We start from the raw sequence: 21,882 nt of genomic DNA on the forward strand, positions 1-21,882 counted from the left end.
GGAAGGCACAGAGAGATCGTCCACCTGCTCGTTCCCTCCCCAAAGCCCGCAGCAAACAGCCAGGCCAGGTGAGGCCAGGGAACCAGAACTTGGGATGGCAGGGCCCAAGTACTCAAATCACGACCTGCTGTCTCCCAGAACAGCCGGAAGCCGGAAGCTGGAAGCAAGCAGCACAGCTGGGACTCCGACATGGAGGCAGGCATCCCAAGTGGCTAAGCACCCAGTTCTGAGACGTCCAACCTGAGACAGGCCTCCGAGGGCTTCAAGGAGGTGCAGCCCCCCTCCCCCTCCATGCAGGGCAGGTCTGAAAGCACATGGGTATTGCCCACAGCCTGGCCCTGGCTGACAGCTCTTCCTTCCAGGGGCCACCGGGGTTGAGACTGAACAGAAAGTGGAAAAGTGAGTTGCCTGAGAAACAGAATGAGCAGAAAAACAAAGACGTCTGAGTGAGAAATGCTGAGACCACCACCATGAGGGAAACCCCTAGGCCCATCTCCCCGTCCAAAGCTTTGGGGGAAAAGGATGCCAATGGCGGCCACTTCCAGCCCAGCAGTCACAGCCTGTTTCAAACCGAGGTGACAAGGGACAAACCGTCCCTCTGCTCCCTGCATTTTAGACTCACCAAGTTGGCACAGAAAACTTGTAGAGGAAAAAGTGCTGGGCCTGTTCTCACACTTGACTGGCACTAACAATTGCCCAGAGCTACTTATTTCCTTGTTTGAAGCATGAACCCAGGTGTGCCCACTGGGTGAGGTGTGCAGGGCCCAGGCTGGGTGGCACACAGGGTCACCCCACTAACACGAGGTCAGCCACACAGGGGCCCAGGCTCCCCAGAAGTCAATCGTCGGGGAGCAGGCCTGATCATGCTCCCCGGTGGACCACTCTCACTGCCCACGTCCCCACAGACGGCCACTACTCCACTGCAGTCACAGCCGCAGAGCCTCTCTGTACTAGAGGCCCACGCACAGCCTTTGCTTCACCCCACTTCCTGTTCGACCCCTCACACACAGTGGGTGCACCTGTGCACTTACAGGGGAAGCTTAAAAATGTCTCCCTTTTTCAGGAGGCCCCGAGGCAGAGAACCTAACAGTCTCACATATCAGATGCTCCCAGGCAGGGACGCACCTGAGACACGAGCTCCATAAATACTTAAAAACACCAAACTCGGTCAAGGCCAGTCAAGATGCAGACTCCCTCCCTGCCATCCCCCCAAGCTGCGCCGGAGAGCAGAACCACACCAGTCTCCGACAGGGCTGCTCCCATCATGGGGACCTCAGCTCTTGGCACACGCGCAGTCCCCTTATCGCTGAGCCTCCTGACTGGGTTCAGGGGGCGCTCATGAACTGGCTGCTTGACCACCAAGCCTGTCACTTTCCCAGTCCTTTCACTAGGGGACTTTCAGAGGGGCTGCCGACAGGCAGTGGCCAGAGAACACAACGCTATCACGAGGGCAGCCTGGAGGAGTCTGGCCTGAGCACAGCAGAGGTGGAGGCTGCCCTCATGGGTGAGGGCATCGGACAGGGCTGAGAGATGCCAGCGTGGGGGAACAGGTGGGGCACGGGTGCACCTGCCCGGGGCCCTGGGGCCAGGAGAGCAGGACCTGCCATGCAGAGGGACACAGCTGCTCACAGGGATGCAAGGGTTCAGGGAGTATTTAGAGAAATAAAAACCACTCATCTGAATCAAGGAACTACATATTTAAAAAAACACTCTACACTTTCTGAGGAAAAGAAAGTTTAGAAATACACCATTTTCTTCTCTACAAAGAACAGAATTTGTTTTTATCAGTCATGTGTTCACACATCTGAGCGTGCTGAGAATGAGCCCAGCTCCAAGCCCCCAGGAGACTGCTGGACTCACCTGAGGTCTGCCCATGTCTCTCCACACAGCAATAACAGTGTGGCCACTGTGCCCCTGGCTGCTGGCCACCCTTCCCTCAGTGTGAGCATGGGACCCCTCCATCCACTGCTCTGGGACCCCCGACACCAAACAGACACCTGAGTGGTGACTGACGGACACCGGTGAGTGAAGACGGAAGGGCCGTGGGTCTGAGCCACCTGTTCCCGAGCTCTTGCAGGGAGCTGAGTCTGTGAAGTGTGCTGACGTCACGGCAACACGCTAGGAGCTGGAAACACCGTGTGGACCAGACAGAGTTCTTCTGTCAGGGAATCTGCACTGCACACAGACCGTGAGCGAACAGGCGGCAGATGTGCACATGGCGGCAGCTGAGAACTGCGCAGTAAAGGAACCGGGCAGGGTCTGAGCGTCACAGGTGAGAACTGCCCCCTGCCCCACAAGGTGACAGGTACACAGGCGCAAGCCCCGCGGAGGCCTGTGGGGAGAATGTTCTGGAAAGAGCAAAGAGAAAAATCCACTGAGGGCCCTCTGTGGGCAGCGTGCCTATGGACAGACACTGCAGACCGGAAGCAGGTGGGGAGCCCAGGCTCCTGCAGGCAGGGTGATCTGACTGTGATCTGGGCGATTTCAGGAAAGCACTTTACAAGGCTCACAGTGGGGTGGGAGTGACAAGGAATGGAGGCCTAGGAGCAAGCGAGCCCAGATCCCAGCAAGGCTGGGCACCCCCTCCTCAGTCCCCAGATGCTGGGACACCTTCAGGACAGCCACGCATGCTGCCATCCCACACAGCCTTTCTCGTTGGCACTCTTGGTCAGACTGCACCCTGGCCCCTCTCCTCCTCCTCGGGAAAGGAAGACCCCAGCCCCATGGGCAGTACTCCCACCTCCCCAGATGGACTCCCTGCCCTTCAGCTCGCCTCCAGCCACACGCCTTAATCGTACTCTCACGGCAGGAAGATGGGAATTGGAACTACGTCTGCCAGGCCCCGCAGCCCCACACTAGCCGCCATTTTACATGGATGCCTTAGACCTGGTGCTGTGGACACACTGCGGAGAGCAGGCGGCAGGAGAGCCGGGCAGGCATGGGCAGCTGAGCCCCCGAGGTGCCACACACCACACCCAGGGTCCGATGACAACCTGATCACACATCTGGTAAGCCGGGTCAGTGATCTGAAGGGCAGCCAGGAACCTAGCTGCAGGCAAGCAAGCCAAAGTGTCCATGAGGCCACATGTGGGGACAGCCTGACAGGTAGCAGGACACTCGGGGGGTCCCCATCATGGCAGAGAGCCACTGTGCGGCTTTTCACAGAAAGGCTCCTTCCTAACACATGGAGACAGCAAAGGCCATGGTGTGGGCTCCAGCAAACGGCAAGGGACAGGCACCAAGGACAGAGTCTGAGACACAGCAGGTGTCTCCTCTCACTGTCACACCTCTGTGTGACAAACACTGGAGGAGCTGTGACATGCGACACACACTGGGGGACACGGCCCCCGGCGGGGACATGGGTGCGTCCCTGGCAGCAGGAGACAAACAAGCACATGGACACAGCAGCCCCTGCCACGACCTCCGTGCCCGGTGCGTGGACACAGCAACCTCTACCACAGCCTCTGTTCCTGGCGCATGGACACAGCAGTCCCCGCCATGGCCTCCGTGCCCAGTGCATGGACACAGCAGCCCCCGCCATGGCCTCCATGCCTGGCACATGGACACAGCAGCCCTCACCGCGGTCTCCGTGCCCGGCGCATGGACACAGCAACCTCTACCATGGCCTCCGTGCCCAGTGCATGGACACAGCAGCCCCCGCCGCGGCCTCCGTGCCCGGCATGTGGACACAGCAACCTCTACCATGGCCTCCATGCCTGGTGCGAGGACACAACAGTCCCTGCCACGGCCTCTGTGCCCTGCAGCCAACTGCTGCCCAGACACAACTCCAGAAACAAACAGCTCACTTCAACTGCACACTGTCCATGTTGTAAGACCTCCACTATCGCGCTCCACCCTGCTGGCAACATGCACGGCCCCTGGTCCAGCATGACCACCTGCACACACTGCCCACCTGGGGGCACCTGGGCTTTGTGAGGTCCCACCTGAGCAGAGAACTACCGCAGCACACTCCCTTTAGGCCACACTGAATGCCTGTCATGTGTGTCTGCATGGGGCTCGGTGGGCCCTGCCTTCAGGAAACCATGGGGGTGGGGAAGTTGGGACATGTAGAGCAGACACCAACCTTGCAGGAGAGGGTATGGTGGCTGGTGAAGCCCAGGAGACATATGGAGAAAGGACAGCTTCAAACTCTCCATCTGAAGTCACTGAAAGTGAGCCCTCAGGATGAGCCAGACGCAGGGCGGAGAGGGGGTCCCGAGAGAGGGTGGCAGCTGGGCAGGGATGCTGTGGGGGCTGTAGGCCACCCACCTGGAGCACCTCCCAGCCCCGCTCTGGATGCACAACAGTCCTGGCTAGGAAGCTCCAGCAGGGCACAGTAGGGACCAATGAAGCCATCAGCTGACATGTGTCTGTTGACTCAGTAACCAAGCTAAGCCGGCAGTGGCCAGACAGAATGCCTCTGGTAACCCGTAACCTAAAGCACCTTGTAGGTGGGGGCTGGGAGACACTCCCGCAGGCTGGACAGTGGCAAAGGGCATATGAGGGCCTGTGGGCAGCTGTGTGACCGGCACCACCACAGCATGGTCCCAGGGCACCAAGGAAGGAGCCAGTATGACTCATCACACAGTATCAAGCACTGCCCTTGAACAAGGTGCACAGGTGAGCACAAGGCACCTGCTGCTTTGGGACAAAGGCCTGGGAGTGCCGGCCCAGGCACGGCTGCGCTCCACCGAGCCCCTCACCTGGGAGTGCCGGCCAAGGCACGGCCGTGTTCCCCGAGCCCTTTGCTCCCCAGCCCCTTGCCTGGGAGTGCCGGCCAAGGCCATGCTCCACCGAGCCCCTCGCCTGGGAGCGCTGGCCAAGGCACGGCTGTGCTCCACTGAGCTCCTGCCACAGTGCAGCCCTCACCAAGCCCCCGACCCCATCTCATTAGCCAGCTCTCACAAGTCAGGTAAAAATCACAGCACACAGATCCACTAAGCGATCTCCTCATGCAATCAGAAACCAACACACTTCCGCTGACATCTGTCACTCAGCTAGCGTGGTGGGAGCAGGGCCCACTTTCCCCTACCCTTCCAGATGAGCCAGGACACTGCCTGAGGCCTGCAGCCTGCCCCCCTGCTGTATAGGCGATCTCAGCACGGCCAGCTCCTCTGCCCCACTTCCCTGATTTGCCTACTCCTGGTTCAGCCTCACAGAACGTTGGCTCTCATCATGGGCAGCAGGGACGTGTTCCCATCACTCTCAAGCAGTCATCCGTCTAGAGAAACTTTCCATCAGCTGGTAAATTTCCTTCAAAGCTCCACCCTTACTGACATTACATGGACAGATGAACTTTATGGAGTTTCCTATCCTGTGAACTGGCTGTTCCTTCAGGGCTTCTATTACTTCCACAGAACCCTGGACACTCCCTCAGAATCCTGAGCCAGTATTCCCAGTATTCCAGTATTCCCCAGCGTTCTGCTTCTACGTGGTGAGTGCTGAACAAGGCATCTCCGTCTGTGTGCACCTGCTGAGGTGGACGTGAGCGCCACGACTTCAGCAGTTCAGCCGGCCCACCAACAGAAACTTGTGCTGACAGTCCTGGCCTGCAACCTCACAGCTTATGCACGCCTCCACACCGTGGGTGAAGGACTCCCCCTCAGTCAACAGCTCAGGGCTACGGGCGGCACATGGCCTGTGTGCCAGCTGCAGGGCCAGACGGGGCGAGGGCTGCCCCCAAAGGCTCTTCCACCTCCACAGGGGCGAGCCTTGGCCTGGGCGTGCCTTCAGCCAGCTGTCTTCCATCCCCTCCGACCCAGGACTTAGAGCATGGACACTTGGCCCATTGCCCCCTCCTACCTTCATGGCTTTACATGGTCTCCCTGCCCACCCCGTGTACACAGGGAGCTGTAAGCACACAGAATAAGCCCACTGTAGCTCTTGGGGGTCGTGCATCTAGGCCCCCGTGCCTCTGTGAGATCTGCACAACTTGGCCCCAGTTCTCTCCCAGTACGAAAGCACTTTCCTGTCCTCGCTGCTGGCACAGTGGCATCCGAGGCATGGATTACTGCTCTCAGGATCTTCAGTCCATGCCGGAAACGCTGGGGAGAATTCCTCGTGTTTTCCCAACTGTTGATGATGCTTTCGGTCTCCAGGGCCTAGTACGTGCACAGCCAGATCGCTCGCGGCCTCACAGAGCAGCCCACACGATTCTCCAACCGTGCTTACCAGCATGCAGCGAGCGTGGGCTGTCTAATTCCAGGAGTTCTCGGAGGGCTCTCACTTGCTCCAAGCCTAGCTGTAAACCTCATTTATTCGGGGGCAGACTCCACTTAAAGAAGCCACATCAAATGGTTTGTGGAAACAAGAGACAATAGCTTGCCAAGTTTGGAAGCTTGGTACTTTGCCATTCTGTTCTTTATTTTCACCTTCCTCCAATGTGGTGTCTACCATAAATAGCAGACTGCCAACTCTTATTCCTTCATTCTCATCCTGCTTCCTCAAATCACAGTACTGTCAGGGACCTACACAAACCCACATTTCTGTCACAGGCACACGGTGCTCAAATCCACAACCTGGAACAAACTCTTGAACACACGCTGGGCTCCTTTCTTGCTCCGTTTATGAAGCATCTGTGCAGCTGTTGGGTTCTGAACTGATGCTACAGAACATCTGAACGTGTCTTTGGTCGGTTAGGGTCTGTTGATGGTTATACCATACTGACAACATGTGATCTGGGCTTTTCCTCAGTCACTCTGGATCAAGGGGCACGGGGACAGAATACGCTGAGTCAGGCCGGCTTACTCGCCCATGTCCAAGCACCTGTAACAGGACCGCTGGCATCCAGTACCCACAGCCCTGGTGGGCTTCTGACGTCCTCTGAACACACTGCTGCTTTCAATGACCTTTTTTTCTTTAATAAGATTGAATCTGTTTTGTTTTGGCTTGCATGGTTGGTTGTTTCAGTAATTCCCCCTTACTCCAGTTTGCTCTTCAAAAATCTGTGTGAGGTCCAGCATGGTAGCCTGGTGGCTAAGTCCGCGCTTTGCATGTGCCAGGATCCCATACGGGCGGCAGTTCAGGTCCCAGCTGCTCCACTTCCCTTCCAGCTACTTGCTTGTGGCCAAGGAACACTCAAGGACGGCCCAAAGCCTTGGGACCCTGTACCTGTGTGGGAGATCAGGAAGAATCTCCTGGCTCCTGGTTTTGGATCAGCTCAGCTCCAGCCGTTGAAGACACTAAGGGAGTGAATCAGCAGACAGCTGTTTCTCTCTTTCCTTCTCTCTGTAAATCTGCCTTTCCAATAAATAAATAAATAAATAAATCTTAAAAAACAAACACCACCTGTGTGGTATGGGGCCTGTGAACACGGACTTCAAGTTAACCCTCTCCCTGCAGCACCTGTATCCCATAATTGCACTTTTTTGAACTCTGGCTGTTCCTCTCATCCAGCTCTCTGCTAACATGCTTGAGGAAGCAGCAGAGAATGGCCCAAGACCTTGGGCCCCTTCACCCATACAGGAAACCCGGAAGAAGCTCTTGGCTCCCAGCTCTTTCAAGCAGCTCAGCTCTGGCTGTTTTGGTCATCTGGAGAGTGAATCCAATGGATGGAAAATCCCTCTCTTTAAAAAAAAAAAAAAAATACATATATATATATATATATATATACACTTGCTTTTATAGGAAAGGCAGGTTTAGAGAAGGAGAGAAACATAAAGATCTTTCATCTGCTGGTTCACTCCACACATAGCTACAGCGACTGGAACTAAGCCAACCTAAAACCAGGAGCCAGGAGATTCTTCCTGGTCTCCCACACAGGTGCAGGGTCCCAAGGCTTTGGGCCGTCCTTGAGCCCATATGGGATCCTGGCACTTGCAAGGTGAGGATTTAGCCAATGAGTCATCATATCGGGACCAAGATCTCTCTTTCATAACTCTTTTAATAAAGCAAATTTTTTAGTTTGTTTTGTGTTAATCTGGTGGTAAAACCCACTTTCCTCATCAGGGAGAGACGGATGTCACCTTCTGAAATTCTCATTTCCTGCAGTGATCTTCCTCTGAGCTCAGCAGCTCCACTGTTCCTGCCGTCGAGATTCTTTTCCTGAGGTACCATGATGACTGTTCCACTTTTTCTTCCACTGTTTTCACCGCTCACACGTGCTGTCCGACTGACTCAACACAGACACAAAGGCAGATCTTCCAGGGCTAGTGATGGGGTGTGGCACATAAAGCTGCCACCTGCGACACCAGCAACCCACTGGGGCCCCAGTTCGAGTCCCAGCTGCTCCACTTCCCATCCACCCAACCAGCTCCCTACTGGGAAAGCAGTGGAGGCTGGCCCACGTGTTTGCGCCCCTGCACCCACGTCGGAGGCTTGGAAGACGCTCCGGGCTCTTGGCTTTGTGCTCGCCCAGCCGCAGCACTGCGATCATCTAGGCAGTGCATCAGCACATAGATGACAGCCTTTTCTCTCTTTCTCCCCCTAATTCTGCCTTTCTAATATGTAAATAAATCTTAAAAAAAGAAAAGAAAAAGGAAATCTCCCACATCTTGTTCAGTGGTATGCATTTCTGGGTCAGCCACAATGAATATAAGCACGCTGAATCTCTAGCTTCCTGCCTTGTTCCCAGGAGTTGGCAGAGGCGCCTGACTGAAGCCAGAGCAAGCAGGCTCCTAAGGGCTCATGCCTGTCTCCCAACTGACATTCAGTCACTTTTGCACCAAGACAAGAGGACCCTCCCTCACCTCAACCCAGAGCCAGGGAGGGAAGAAATCCCCTTGCCAGGAAAAGTCAGAATTCCTTCTCCGCGGATGCTGCTAGCAAAGTCCAAAGCACCTGCGCAGAGGCTGCGTGGGAGATCCTTCCCAGACAGGCAGACGGACAGGGCAGCCCACGCTCCGGCACCGCCAAGCAGCTCTCACCCACGGACCCCACACGTGACCGGCAGAAGGGACAGAGAACCACAGGGGGATGCACTCCCGGGGGACAGCGTCCCCGTTATAAGCAACGCAGAGGCTTCCATCAGGATTAGAAAATGCTTTCTAATGCAGAGTGAAACAGGAAATTTACTTGCAACACATTTTAAACTTTTTAAGGACAATTTTAAAGCACAGGGTACTTTTGCAACATACAGTATTACCAAAGACCACTTACAAGAGGAAAAATTCTGAATTCATAAAGGATTTCCCAGTTGAAATGTTCAGCAATGACACTGCACAGGAACTACAACATGCTGCCACGCTGCGTCCTTTAACCACCAAGTCAGGAGAGGATAAAAATGGGCTACTGAATCAAGGTTTGAGTCTTACCCTGAAAAATCAGCCGAATATTGTCCATAATCAAAGATATAGACTCTAGTAATTTGGCACACTGTGAGGTATCCCAAAGCAAACACAAAACAATATCTGCAAAACAAAAATAAACCACATTAGTGAAAATCAGAGAGTCACGTGCTTAAGAGTACATTTTCAAGTAACTTATTAACAAAATGATACGGTTCGAAAATCCAATGCCTCTACATCCACCCCCAGATAGCTGTGGCTAACCAGTCAGGAGAAAGCGGCCAGGGTCCGCGTCAGGGTGCGCAGGTGACACCTCCAACGGGAACTGTACTGTCACCGCCCTGGCGATGCCTTTGAGCGACACCTAGCTACGTGCAGCCACAACGTAAAATGCATGCCTGGCGCGGCTTCTTCACTCGGTCCTCTTTTTCCAGAGACAGACTTAGCACAAACAAGTTTGGCCACTTGTTCTCAAGAGTCTGAAACCACACATCCTATGGGACAGGAAAGGCCATTCAAACGTTACAGGCAAAAAGACTGGGTGATTTCACGAAACTGAGATGCTCGGGGCAGATTTAAAATAATGAAGAACACAGCACGGCAAGAGACTCAGAAACAGACTGCAGACTCTACCCCACTGCACCAGGTGCAGGCCGCACTGCAAGCCCACTGCATCAGGTGCAGGATGCACTGCAAGCCCACTGTACCAGGTGCAGGCTGCACTGCAAGCCCACCGCACCAGGTGCAGGCCGCACTGCAAGCCCACCGCACCAGGTGCAGGCCCCACTGCAAGCCCACCGCACCAGGTGCAGGCCCCACTGCAAGCCCACTGTACCAGGTGAAGGCCACACTGCAAGCCCACTGCACCAGGTGAAGGCTGCACTGCAAGTTGGGGTGACTAGGATGAACAGGTAACAACTCCATGTCCAGCTCATCCTAAAATAACTCAAGATGGATTAAAGAATAAAATAGGTAACCAAAACAAATAAAGTGTGGCTAAACATGTTTTGAATTTGGAGAAGGATTTTAAACCTACATGATAAGGAAAAAAATCAAAAGGAAAAATATTATTTGAATAAATTAAATACAATTTTTTTAAAAATTTATTTATCTGAAAAGTAGAGTTACACAGAGGGAGAGACAGAGATGTCCCTTCTGATAGACTGAGCCTGGGCAAAGTCAGGAGCTTCATTCGGGTTCCCACATGGGGGCGGACACAAGTGCCTGGGGTCTCCCACATGTTGGCGGGGCACAAGCACCCGGGCCATCCTCTGCTGCTTTCCCAGGACCACAGCAGGGAGCTGGGCCAGGAGCAGAGCAGCCAGACTCCAGCTGGAGCCCTTACAGGATGCCAGCACCACAGACGGCGACTCATGCGCTTCACCATAGAGGTTGACCCTGAATTAAATTCTTAAACTTGCCAAGGGCAACACGAGGGGTTCATGAGCTGGTTCATTACCAGCTGAATTCCTCCTGAGCAAAGGAGACAGGAGGAAAGCTTCCCAATTCAAATGTTTTAGGAAGCTGATGTGTTCATGACCACGGCATCTGACCGGAAGCACCTGTGTGCATGCAAGGGTCCCCCAGCAGGCCAAGTTCCTCCCTCGCTGACAGCACCTCAAGGTGACAGCCTGCCTTGCCAGCTCCAGGTGTGTCGCGTCATCAGCCTGGCAGTACCCAGCTCACACCCCACAGAGCCGCGTTCTAAATGAGCTGCACTGGAAGTGAAACAGCTGGGAACTGAAGCAGTGCCCATGCGGGATGCCAGTGTTGCAGATGGAGGCTTGACATGCGGCATCGCAAGGCTGGAAGTGCGGGGTGGGGAGCAGCTGAGCACCTTGGGAGTACTTCCTGTTATCTCAAGGCCCACAGGAAATGGGTTTGGTTCCTCCTACTTTGTAAACAGACCTTCCCCCTCCCACCCGACCAGGTTCACTCCAGTTTAGCAGGCCAAGGCTGACCCAAGTTGACCTACAGCTCACTGCCCACACTCAGTGTCACACATCAGCAGGCTCAGAGCCCCAGCTGCCAGCCACCACCACATGAAACACAGGGCCACACACTGAGTGACAAGGGTGGCAACTGGAGTGCAGGAAATGATGAAATGTTTCATTAACAACATCAACAGTTGTTAATTGAGCAGAGTGGACAGACCAGTCCTGACGGTGCAGCAGGCACACTTGCTTTGCTGTTGGAACATGGGCACCAGGCAGCGGCCACCGCCCAGGACAGCAGTGAGGGAGAACAGCAGCAAGCAGCTGACACTGCTGCCGCCCACAGTAAGGAAACAGAAGACGCACCGAGTTCCTCGGAGCACCAGTGTGGAGCAGTGGAGTGGGCAGATGAACCAGAAGAGCAGCGTTCCAGCTCTGAGACAGAGGTGTGGCCAGGACAGGAGTCTGGCCAGCAGCATGCCCTTATAAAGGATCGGGACACACAGTGAAGTCAGGATAGCCTTCAGCAGCCCCTGGAGGGACTGGGCGTGCGTCCTGCATAGACCCGCACAGATGCGGTTTCCAGACACTCCGGGCTCTGCTGCTTGGACTTCTGCGAGACAAGACAGCTGCCTCCAGATGTGCTGTATCCCAGCCTTAGGTGGAGCGGGGCATCTGTGGAGGGCACCCAGGTGACCTGGTCTTTTGGAATGGGTTATCATCAGATATGGGAGAAGGCCAGCTCAGAGAGTGTGGGCACGAGCCAGGGTCTGAGGGAACAACCCAGGCAGCGGGGCGCCAAGTGGCTCGCATTCAGATCTCCCATGGCATCAGCGCCTGTGCTGTCTACCATGCGACACAGCAGGTGGCAGGAACAAATCTTGTCCCTCCAGTTCTTCAGGTGGAGAGGAATGTCCATGAGGAACCACGCTGGGAAGTGCTACCTGCCCCAGGTGTGGCTCAGATGACAAGATGAACAACTGAGTGTGCTGCCCTGATGGAAGGAGCCTGGGGCCTCAGGAGAAGATGGGGCGTGCTGCATGCAGGTTGGGGACAGGTAGGGGCCAGGACACACAGTCCCCAAAGATGGCCACCACCACTGACAGCCCAGCTGCACGGCTGGGCTCAATGCCCCTCCGGCTGGAGTCCATGCCAGCTCACCAACGGGCCATGGGGACAGGCCTCGGGAACCTGCAGCCAGGTGTACCTCCTCCCGAAAGGCCCGTCTTCTCAGACCCCTGCCGTCTCACTGGGAGAAACCTGAAGGCACTCCCTGCCTGAGGGAGGCCTCCTGGATGTCCCACTTGGAAACGCTGCCCCATTCACCTGTGAGCCCAAGCAGTGCGGCCAACACCCGGGCTAAGGGAATGAAGGGTGCAGCACACGACAACACCTACTGCTTGAATGAACCACAGCCGCGCACCGAGGCGGACTGGCTCCGTCAGCGTGGGATTCTGCTCCGGAAGATGGGAAACCCCCACGGCAGGGATGAGCCAGACGAAAAAGGACTGCAGCGGATGCGCTTAACGAAGTCAGGCATGCTGCACTGCGACAGGCGCAAATCCTAGGACGCTAAGGAAGAGGACGCTGCAAGGAAGACGTGCTCAAACACTCAGTACCTCCTCAGCCTTTGGCTAAGGGCACAGAGGAGAAGGCGCACACAGTGCTGGTGACACTTGAAAACTCAAGTGACTTTGAAGCTCACTTTCCTGAAAGCCATTTCTAAACTTAGCATCATAATCCCGACCAAACCTAGCCAGTTGACGGTCAAGGTCTTCGGGAAAACAAACAGAGGAGGAAGACCCGCCTCGCTTTTATCTTCAGCAGATGAAAGAATACTCCGTTCTGTTTCAGACACAGATCAAAAGATCAGCTACACAGAAGAAAGTTCCCCAGAAAAACAAAACAAAACAAAAAGCCTCACTGTGCAATGGAAAAGTTTACGATAAAGCTGGTACACTAGTGGGAAGACGAACAAGGGAAATGAAGCTAAAACAACACTAGCTCTCATCTCACCTCCTAGTTCACACCACACACACACACACACACACACACACACACACACACCACACACACACACACACCACACACACACCCCCCACACACATACCACACACACACACCACACACACACACCACACACACCACACACACACACCACACACACCACACACACACACCACACACCACACACACACACCACACACACACCACACACACACACCACACACACACCATACACACACACACCACACACACACCATACACACACACACCACACACACCACACACACACACCACACACCCCCCCACACACACACCACACACACACACCACACACACACCATACACACACATACCACACACACCACACACACACACACACACACACACACACACACCACACACACACACACCACACACACACCCCCCACACACACATACCACACACACACACCACACACACACACCACACACACCACACACACACACCACACACACCACACACACACCACACACACACCACACACACACACACACACACCACACACACACCACACACACACCATACACACACACACCACACACACACCATACACACACACACCACACACACCCCCCACACACACCACACACACCATACACACCCCCCCACACACACACCATACACACACACACCACACCCCCCCCACACACACCACACACACATACCACACACACACACACACACACCACACACACACCATACACACACACACACACACACCATACACACACACACACACACACACACACACACACACACACACACACACACCACACACACCACACACACCCCCCCACACACACCACACACATACCACACACACCACACACACACACACACACACACACACACACACACACCCTGGGAACTTATGCAAAAGGTAAAAAAAAAATCCTCTGGCAGGTTGTGTCATACACACACAGGAATGCCCACACAAATTTGGCGTGCCAATGTCTTCAGAGGCCTGTGAAAATTAACAAAGTCTGACCAATATTCATTACTGAACATCAGAAATCCCTGTGTGGTAGCACTTCCTTCAGCGCCCCCTCCCCCCTTCCTCTTCTAGAGGGAGGGCCAGGACAGAGCCTGGAGCCTGAGCCAGGGTGTGCAGCCTGGGCTCCCATGGGATCAGACCGTTCCACTCCCGTGAGCCAGTCCGACTTCAAACACCCTTTGAAGAGACACAAGTGCGGCCTCCACTGTGTTTGAATTAAGGCCACAGCCTTTCCACACCGACACAGTTAGCAGCCTCACCTCTTGCTGCTCTCTTGAAGTTGCTACTGGATCCATGTGTGTCGCTCGAAGCTGATCACACTACTGCCTTAGGGAGCTTGGCCTACACTTCAAGCCAACTTGTTACTTATTTGTTTGTTTATTAGAAAGTCAAATTTACAGAAGAGAAGGAGATGCAAAAACTTTCCATTTGTTGGTTCAGTCCCCAAGTGGCCACAATGGCTGGAGCTGAGCCAATCTAATCCAGGAACCAAGGACATCTTCTGGGTCTCCCATGAGGGGCAGGGTCCCAAGGCCCTGGATAATGTTCTATTGCCCTCCCAGGCGACAAGTGGGGAGCTAGGTGGGAAGTGGAACAGCCGGAACACAAACTGGTGTTCAAACGAGATCCCAGCAGAGGCAAGGTAAGGATTTAGCCACTAAGGTATTGTACCGGGCCTCAGGCCAAATTCTATAGCAAGTCTCCAAGTTCGCACACTCACTAACGCAGTCAGGCACAACTAACGGGACCTTGAGTATTCAGTGGTCCAGGAGCAGCAGGCCACCATCATGCTAGACCTGATGCCTGACGCCAGGGTCTTGGAGTGGGGGGCACTAATGGGTTTTGGAGGGTCAGGTGCCTGAGGCCAGGGTCCTGGATAGGCCACACCACAGTACACCACTACACTTGGCCAGGGGCTTGAGGCTGGGGTGCTGGTGGGTGTGTTGAAGGGATCAAGAACGGCTTTTGGCAAGCCAAGTGCCTGACAAGTCCAGGGCAGGCTGCATCCACTCTGCAATGCTGCACTGGTCAGGGAGGAACAGACCAGAGCCCCATCAGTTCTAGGTGGTTAGACTCATGCTAGGACAAGAAACCTGGACTTTCATGTCCTGCTGGTCCCAGACACAACAGGATTTCTGACCTCAGGGACCAGAGCCCAGGGGCTGCTTGCTGGCATCGGAGCACACAGAGCATGCAGCGCCGCCTCTCCTGGATTCCTGTGCAGGAGAGAGGATCGTGCTCAGGCACCCAGAGGATGAGTCGCCTGTTCAGGTGAATCCACCGAGGCTCTCGGATGCCACTCCAGCTTCTTGGGGTGGCACTGAAGATGCATGGGACACAACCATTGGCACTCACGAGATGGACCCATCAGATGAGACAAGAGATTTCCAAACATGCAAGGCCTACAGCCCTAATCAGCAGGAAGCAGTTACAGAAACAAGATGAACCTGCACCTTCCAGCAACCGTTAAAAATGCAGATCGGAAGGCTCTCGGGTGCGATGGGCTCGGGGATGAAACGGGCCGGGACGGTGACGAGCCTGGAAGCCACACCTTCCCTGCCCTACGCACCACATTCTGCCTACGTGTCCAGCCAACGCGCCCTTTCCCAGGACGGACACCCCCTCCCCCGGGCCTTGGGGGGATATCACACTGTCCTCTTCTCCCTACGCTCACAGGGAGGCAGGCAGTGGGGTGAGGAACCCTCTCTTGTTGCCGACACAAGGTCACAGTAGAGGCATCTCTCTGCCACCCTTCCCTCCCTGCCGTGACTTCCTCACCTTGGAAATACACTTAAAAAAAAAAAAAGAAAAAGGAATGTCTGTGACTAGACCGACTGTGTGTATACAAACCATGTATAACACAAAGGTTAACAGCACTAACAGAAAAGTTCCACAAATCAATAAGAAGCAGATGAAGAATTTAAATGTAAACTGGGTAGAGAAAAAAGTTAAAATAATAGCCATATCATTAGACAACTAAATGAGCCTTGGAATCAGGAAAAATCAGGAATAACCATATCAGAAGGACACGATTTTTCTCCGACATACATCATACACACACACACAGGGCCACCTGTACATTTGGGCAGACATAGATCTCCCCAAAATCCAGTTTCATCTTAAATGTACCAAGGTGCCCTGGTGAGCAGGTAGGTATGCTCTCTAAGCTCTTGAAACACCTCAGGGAGAGGAGCTACAACCATAAAATGCATCACAGCCTCTAAAATCTCAACCACTCTTACTGCCCGAAACAACACTGAGTAAAAATATATTACTAAAAAACATTTCACATTTTTTACTCTATCAGAGGATTTAAAATTGTATCTGTTGCTTGCATTATTTATTGCACTGCACTAGATGATTCTTTTAAAAAAAAAAAAAGTGCTGGGGGGCGGGGGTGGAGAAAGTCAGCTGGCCAACACCAGAAGCTGGCTTTTCACACTTCTGCCACTCACCCAGCCGGCAAGGGGCATCCGCTGGCTGTTCCGGCAGCCGCAGCACACACAGGGACGGAGGCTAGCAGGCCATGGACACTCAGCGGAACGAGAAGACACTCAGTCCTTGGGGGTGTGCTGACCTGTCTCGGGCACTCTGCACACCCCATTACTCCAGCAGGAACCTGAGATGGGAGGCCAGCACTTTGGCTCAACTGATTAGTCCTCCACCTCCAAGTGTGGCATCTCTATGGGCACCGACGCATGTCCCAGCTGCTCCACTTCCCATGCGGCTCCCTGCCTGTGACCTGGGAAAGCGGTGGAGGACAGCCCAAAGCCTTGGGACCCTGCACCAGTGTGGAAGCCTTGGAAGAAGTTCCTGGCTCATGGCTTCAGAGCTTCATAGGAAGGAGGGACAGAGAAAGATCTTCCATCGGCTGGTTCACTCCCCAAGTGGCCACAATGGCCGGAGCTGAACCAATCTGAAGCCAAGAGCCCGAAACCTCTTCCAGGTCTCCCACACCAGCGCAGGGTCCTAAGGCCATTCTCCTTTCCTCAGGACACGAACCAGCACCCGTATGGGATACTGGCACTTGCAAGGTGGGAATTTAGCCACTGAGCCATTGTGTAGGCCTGAAAATAAATGAAACTTACTTATATTTTACAAGTGCTTATATACAAAGTATAGTTATATTGATATAAATAAACCTTATTTACCTAGAAAAAAGGAAAGAAAGAAACAAACCTTAGGTGTTATATTCTTTTCTATTATTTGCAACTGAATGACTCTTGATACAAAGCTGACCGACCTCGTGTTATCTCTACAGTGAGACTACACGGCTGGCGGCTGGCAAAGCCTTCCAGTCTTCAACTTCTAACATCAGCAGAGAGGAGAGACATGCCAGCCGACACGCGCGCAGGATACTAGGCGCGATGTTTGAGCTTTGCTGAGCATCTCAGAGCCATGTGCATGCAAATAAAACCCAGACAAACCTGAGCTAGCTTCCGAGAACGGCTCTGTCACTTCGGCTGTGTGAGCCTGACAGTGCCTCTGCACCAAGCAGCTTGCTTCCAGACAGGGTGCCCGCCATCCCGAGTATGCCAACTGCGAGCACAGCCTCCAGCAGCAGTGTGGCTACAGGGGGGCAGGAGCCCTGGGTCTGCCCGTCCGCCGCTACAACACTGCAAATGCCTGGCAACAAGCACCACAGCCACTGTCGGCTTATGGAAAGGGGCGAACAGGGGACAAAGCAAAGCGACTGAGCCACAAAACAAAACAGGAGACAGAGTCTGTGCGCCAGGCGCATTCACTGCAACAGAGCTGTGGAAAGGCCAAACGAGATCCTGGCCTTGTGACGCAGCTCTGAGCCGCAGCCCTGGCCATCCTGCTGCCGCCCCTGCCCTGAAAGCAGGAGCCAGGAGTGCCACTCTTTGCAGCCTCAGACTCCCTGATACCATCAGCACCAGTACTAGAACCAACCATGTCCAAACGTCCCGGAACAGGGCAGCCTTGGACTCATGCGAAGATGAATGCTGGATCACAGGCTCGTCCCAGAAGCTGAACTCACACTCCGAACACCTGTTCATGTGAGAATCAGACAGTGGGGACCGTGAGGGGAATGATGCCCACCAGGGCTCGGGGAATGACCGAACCAGGATGCTGAAGAGTGAAAAAAGATCTTCCCAAATGAGGAGAGCAGAGAATGCCACTTCCTTACAGGGACTTTAAAAAGAAGAGCTAACAAGTCAGCGAGCATCTCAGGGCATGGGCATCCTTCCGTGAGGCTCACTGCCCAAGGGTCTCCGACGGACACCTCCAGCTGTCACAGCTGCACGTGGGGCGCCCGCCCTCGGCCCAGTTCTTCCTTGACCATCTGTTGGCTGGCCTCTAGAGTCATGGCACACATTTTTTAAACGATAAGAAGGCAAAACCGAGGAGTTCCTTGGCTTCACCTCAAGACTGAGGACAGGCAGCAGGGTCCTGGTATTAGGTTAGCAGCACTGGGTGAGTGAGTGAAGGGGCCGGAAGCACAGCCACACACGCACAGTGACCAGCAGGTCAGGAGGGAAAGACAGCGAGCGACGGACAGTGCAGGGGCAAACAGAGACAGGGACAGTGAGGGACGGACAGTGCCGGGGCAGACAGAGACAGAGACAGAGACGGTGAGGGACGGACAGTGCCGGGGCAGACAGAGACAGAGACAGAGACGGTGAGGGATGGACAGTGCCGGGGCAGACAGAGACAGGGACAGTGAGGGACGGACAGTGCCGGGGCAGACAGAGACAGGGACGGTGAGGGACAGCCAGTGCCGGGGCAAATGGAAACAGACAGTGATGGATTCCAAACCACCTCAGAACTGACACGAAAACCAGCTCAGTGTGGGTCTCTGACCAAAGCGTTGAAACTACAAATGCAAAACTCCCAGAAAAACATAATTAATGACCTTTGGGCAGGTGAAGGCTTCTTAGAAAAGATAAAACAAACAAACAAAACAACCAGGCAGGCGGTTAAGCTTCCACATGGGACACCTGTGGCACGTGTCCCATCCCACCTCCGACCCGGCTCCCTGTTCACACGCACTGTGGCAGGTGGCATGTGATGGCAAGGACATGGGCCCTGCCACCCACATGGAGCCCTAGGTACAGCTCCATGCTCCTGGCTTCTACCTGGCCCAGCCCTGCCACTCCAGGCATTGCGACAGCAAACTAGCAGATGAAAGATCTCTCTTTCTCCTTTTTATCTGTTTGTTTTTAAGATTTTTGCATTTATTTGAAAGGCAGAGTTATACACACACACACACAATCTTGCACACACTGGTTCATCCCCAAGCAGCCACAATGGCTAGGACCGCACTAGGCTGAAGCCTGGAGCTTTTTCCAGGTCTCCCTGCAAGCGCTGCTGCAGGGCCCACGCACTCGGGCAGTCCTGTACTACTTTCTCTGGCACATTAGCAGGGAGCTGGTTCAGAAGTGGAGCAGTTGGGACCTAAACTGGTGCCCATAGGGAATGCTGGCACTGCAGGTTGAGGGTTCACTCAGGATGCCACAGCATTGGTCCTCTCTATGCCTTTTTTGATTTTTTAAAAAATTTATTTATTTATTTATTTGAAAGTCAAAATGAGAGAGTGTGTGTGTGTGTGTCTTACACCTACTGGTTCACACCCTAAATGGCTGACACTGCCAAGGTAGGCTAGGCTGAAGCGAGGAGTTGGGGGCTTCTTCCAGATGCCCCGTACGGGCACAGAGGCCCAGGGACAGGGGCCATCCTCAGCTGCTTTCCTAGGTGCACTGGCAGGGAGCTGGACTGGAAGTGAAGCAGCAAAGCCTAAAACAGGCACCCGTATGGTATGCAGATGCCGTAGCACCAGCCTTGATCCCCTCTCTGCTTTTTAAAGAAATAAACTTTCTTATGAAAGACACAAACATCTCCAAAATATAAAATTTAACTTACTAACATCATCAAAATTGAAACATTCTTCAAAAGTTGCCACTTAGAAAATGAACAGGAAAGTCACAAATTGACAGAAAATATTGCCCTATTTGCTTGACAAAATGCAGAAATGAATGGTGACATAAAAAGTCCAGCAGTTCAAGGGTTTGAACAGATCTTCACCAGACACACAGTCAGTGTATCAGCAGTGGGCAGGATGCCTGGCCCACCAGTCACAGGAGGGCACAGGAAGCTGCCACTGCGTGCCAGGGGAACCACTGGAATGCAAGCAGTGGGGGTGCAAAGTGGGATGTGACGAAAACCCCGCAGGCAGTGTCCCAGCAAGTCCCCTCCTGGGTATGAGACCAGAGAGAAGGAAACAAACACCCTTCTAGACACCGAGCAGCCAGGCTTACGGGCTTTCGCCTTCAACAGCCTGAATGTGGAAATCACACGCAGGTGCAACATGTCCACGAGCAAGTGAAAGGACACAGCAGCCGACGCGTTCCCGAAACGGGCTGCCTGCCTGGCCGGGCACAGGACCCAACGTGTGAGGACAGCAGGCCACACCTTCAAGCACTAAGCAGAGTCAGGAGCAAGCCGGACACAAAGGTGACAACCGTGCTGATGTGGAACTCCTCAGCGGACCGGGCTGGGCCATCACTGTGAGCATATAACTGGACACAAGGGGCGCCAGGGGCAGGCGTGGTGCCCTCCCTGTCCAGGCACATGCAGACAGCTTTGTGTTGTATTCGGCAGACAACATCTAAATTACGTTGATGAACAATGTCACTGGGAACAAGCTCTGCATCCTGGCACGTTGCAGTTCCACCAGCTTCTCTCCTTCATCGACGTGACTCTCCAAGAGGATCTCACCCAGTGCTAGGATGGCAGCTGCCAACTCCACCATGGCAGCTCCTAGTCCCGCTCAACCCCACGATCCCCCAAATGGAATGCTTATTTACAAGCAAGCGGGGTTTGGGCCCCACCCTCACCTGCCTGAGTTCTCTCTCTCTCTCTCTCTCTTTCTGTCCTCCTCCCCGTCTCTCTGCCTTAGAAAACAGTACCATCTTTTACCCAGTAGCCCTGCCTCCCAAAAGTCAAGTCATCTTTAAACAGGTTCATGATTCTCATTTCACATCCTCAATTATCTGATATCCATCACTATCTGCCAAGCTACCTCCAAAATACAGCCTGGACAGAGGAAGTCCCTCGTGGAGCACCTGCCACCAGGACCAGAGTTCAGCACCTGGCTAGTGCCTCACCCTCCATCTTCGCAGACCCCAAGGCTCAGAACTACCACAGAGCCGTCCACCACACTGAGGACAAAACCGAAGTTCCTTTAAGGATGTCTCAGGACTGGGCCCGGCAACGGTAGCCTAGTGGCTAAAGTCTTCGCCTTGCATGTGCCAGGATCCCATTCCAGCTACTCCACTTCCCATGCAGCACCCCACCTGTGGCCTGGGAAAGCCAATGATGGCCCAAAGCCTTGGGATCCTGCACCCATGTAGGAGACCCAGAAGAAGCTCCTGCTTCAGATCAGCTCAGCCTGGCCACTACAGCTGCTTGGGGCGTGAAGCAGATGACGGAATACCTTTCTCTCAATCTTATTGCCCAACAAAAATAAACAAATCTAAAAAAAAAAAGGCTGTCTCAGGATCTAATTTTTATTAAGTCTTGTCTTTGGTTCTTATGGATGAATGATACCCCTTGACAATGGTTTTTATTTCCATCACTACTAAGGAATGCAGAAGTACTCAAGACTGATAAAATAGGCAACTCACTGGCACTTAGAGAGGGATGCCCCTGTGTGCATCC

General features: G+C 53.9%; 1 protein-coding gene across 2 annotated transcripts in view; it reads right to left on the reverse strand.

Annotated features, from left to right (window-relative positions):
- Positions 1-21,882, reverse strand: part of MBOAT2 (membrane bound O-acyltransferase domain containing 2) — a 97,799-nt gene that overhangs the window by 20,945 nt on the left and 54,972 nt on the right. The window contains exon 4 of one of the 2 annotated variants that reach the window (XM_040992787.1): positions 9,252-9,347. The exons of the other annotated variant lie outside the window; for it this stretch is intronic. Coding sequence (XP_040848721.1) covers positions 9,252-9,347 — 96 coding nt within the window. The remainder of the gene's footprint in view (positions 1-9,251; positions 9,348-21,882) is intronic. 2 annotated transcript variants of the gene reach the window in all.

Source organism: Ochotona curzoniae, unplaced genomic scaffold, assembly GCF_017591425.1.
Source record: "Ochotona curzoniae isolate NIBS_2020 unplaced genomic scaffold, NIBS_Ocur_1.0 contig_883, whole genome shotgun sequence".
Classification (NCBI taxonomy): domain Eukaryota; kingdom Metazoa; phylum Chordata; class Mammalia; order Lagomorpha; family Ochotonidae; genus Ochotona; species Ochotona curzoniae.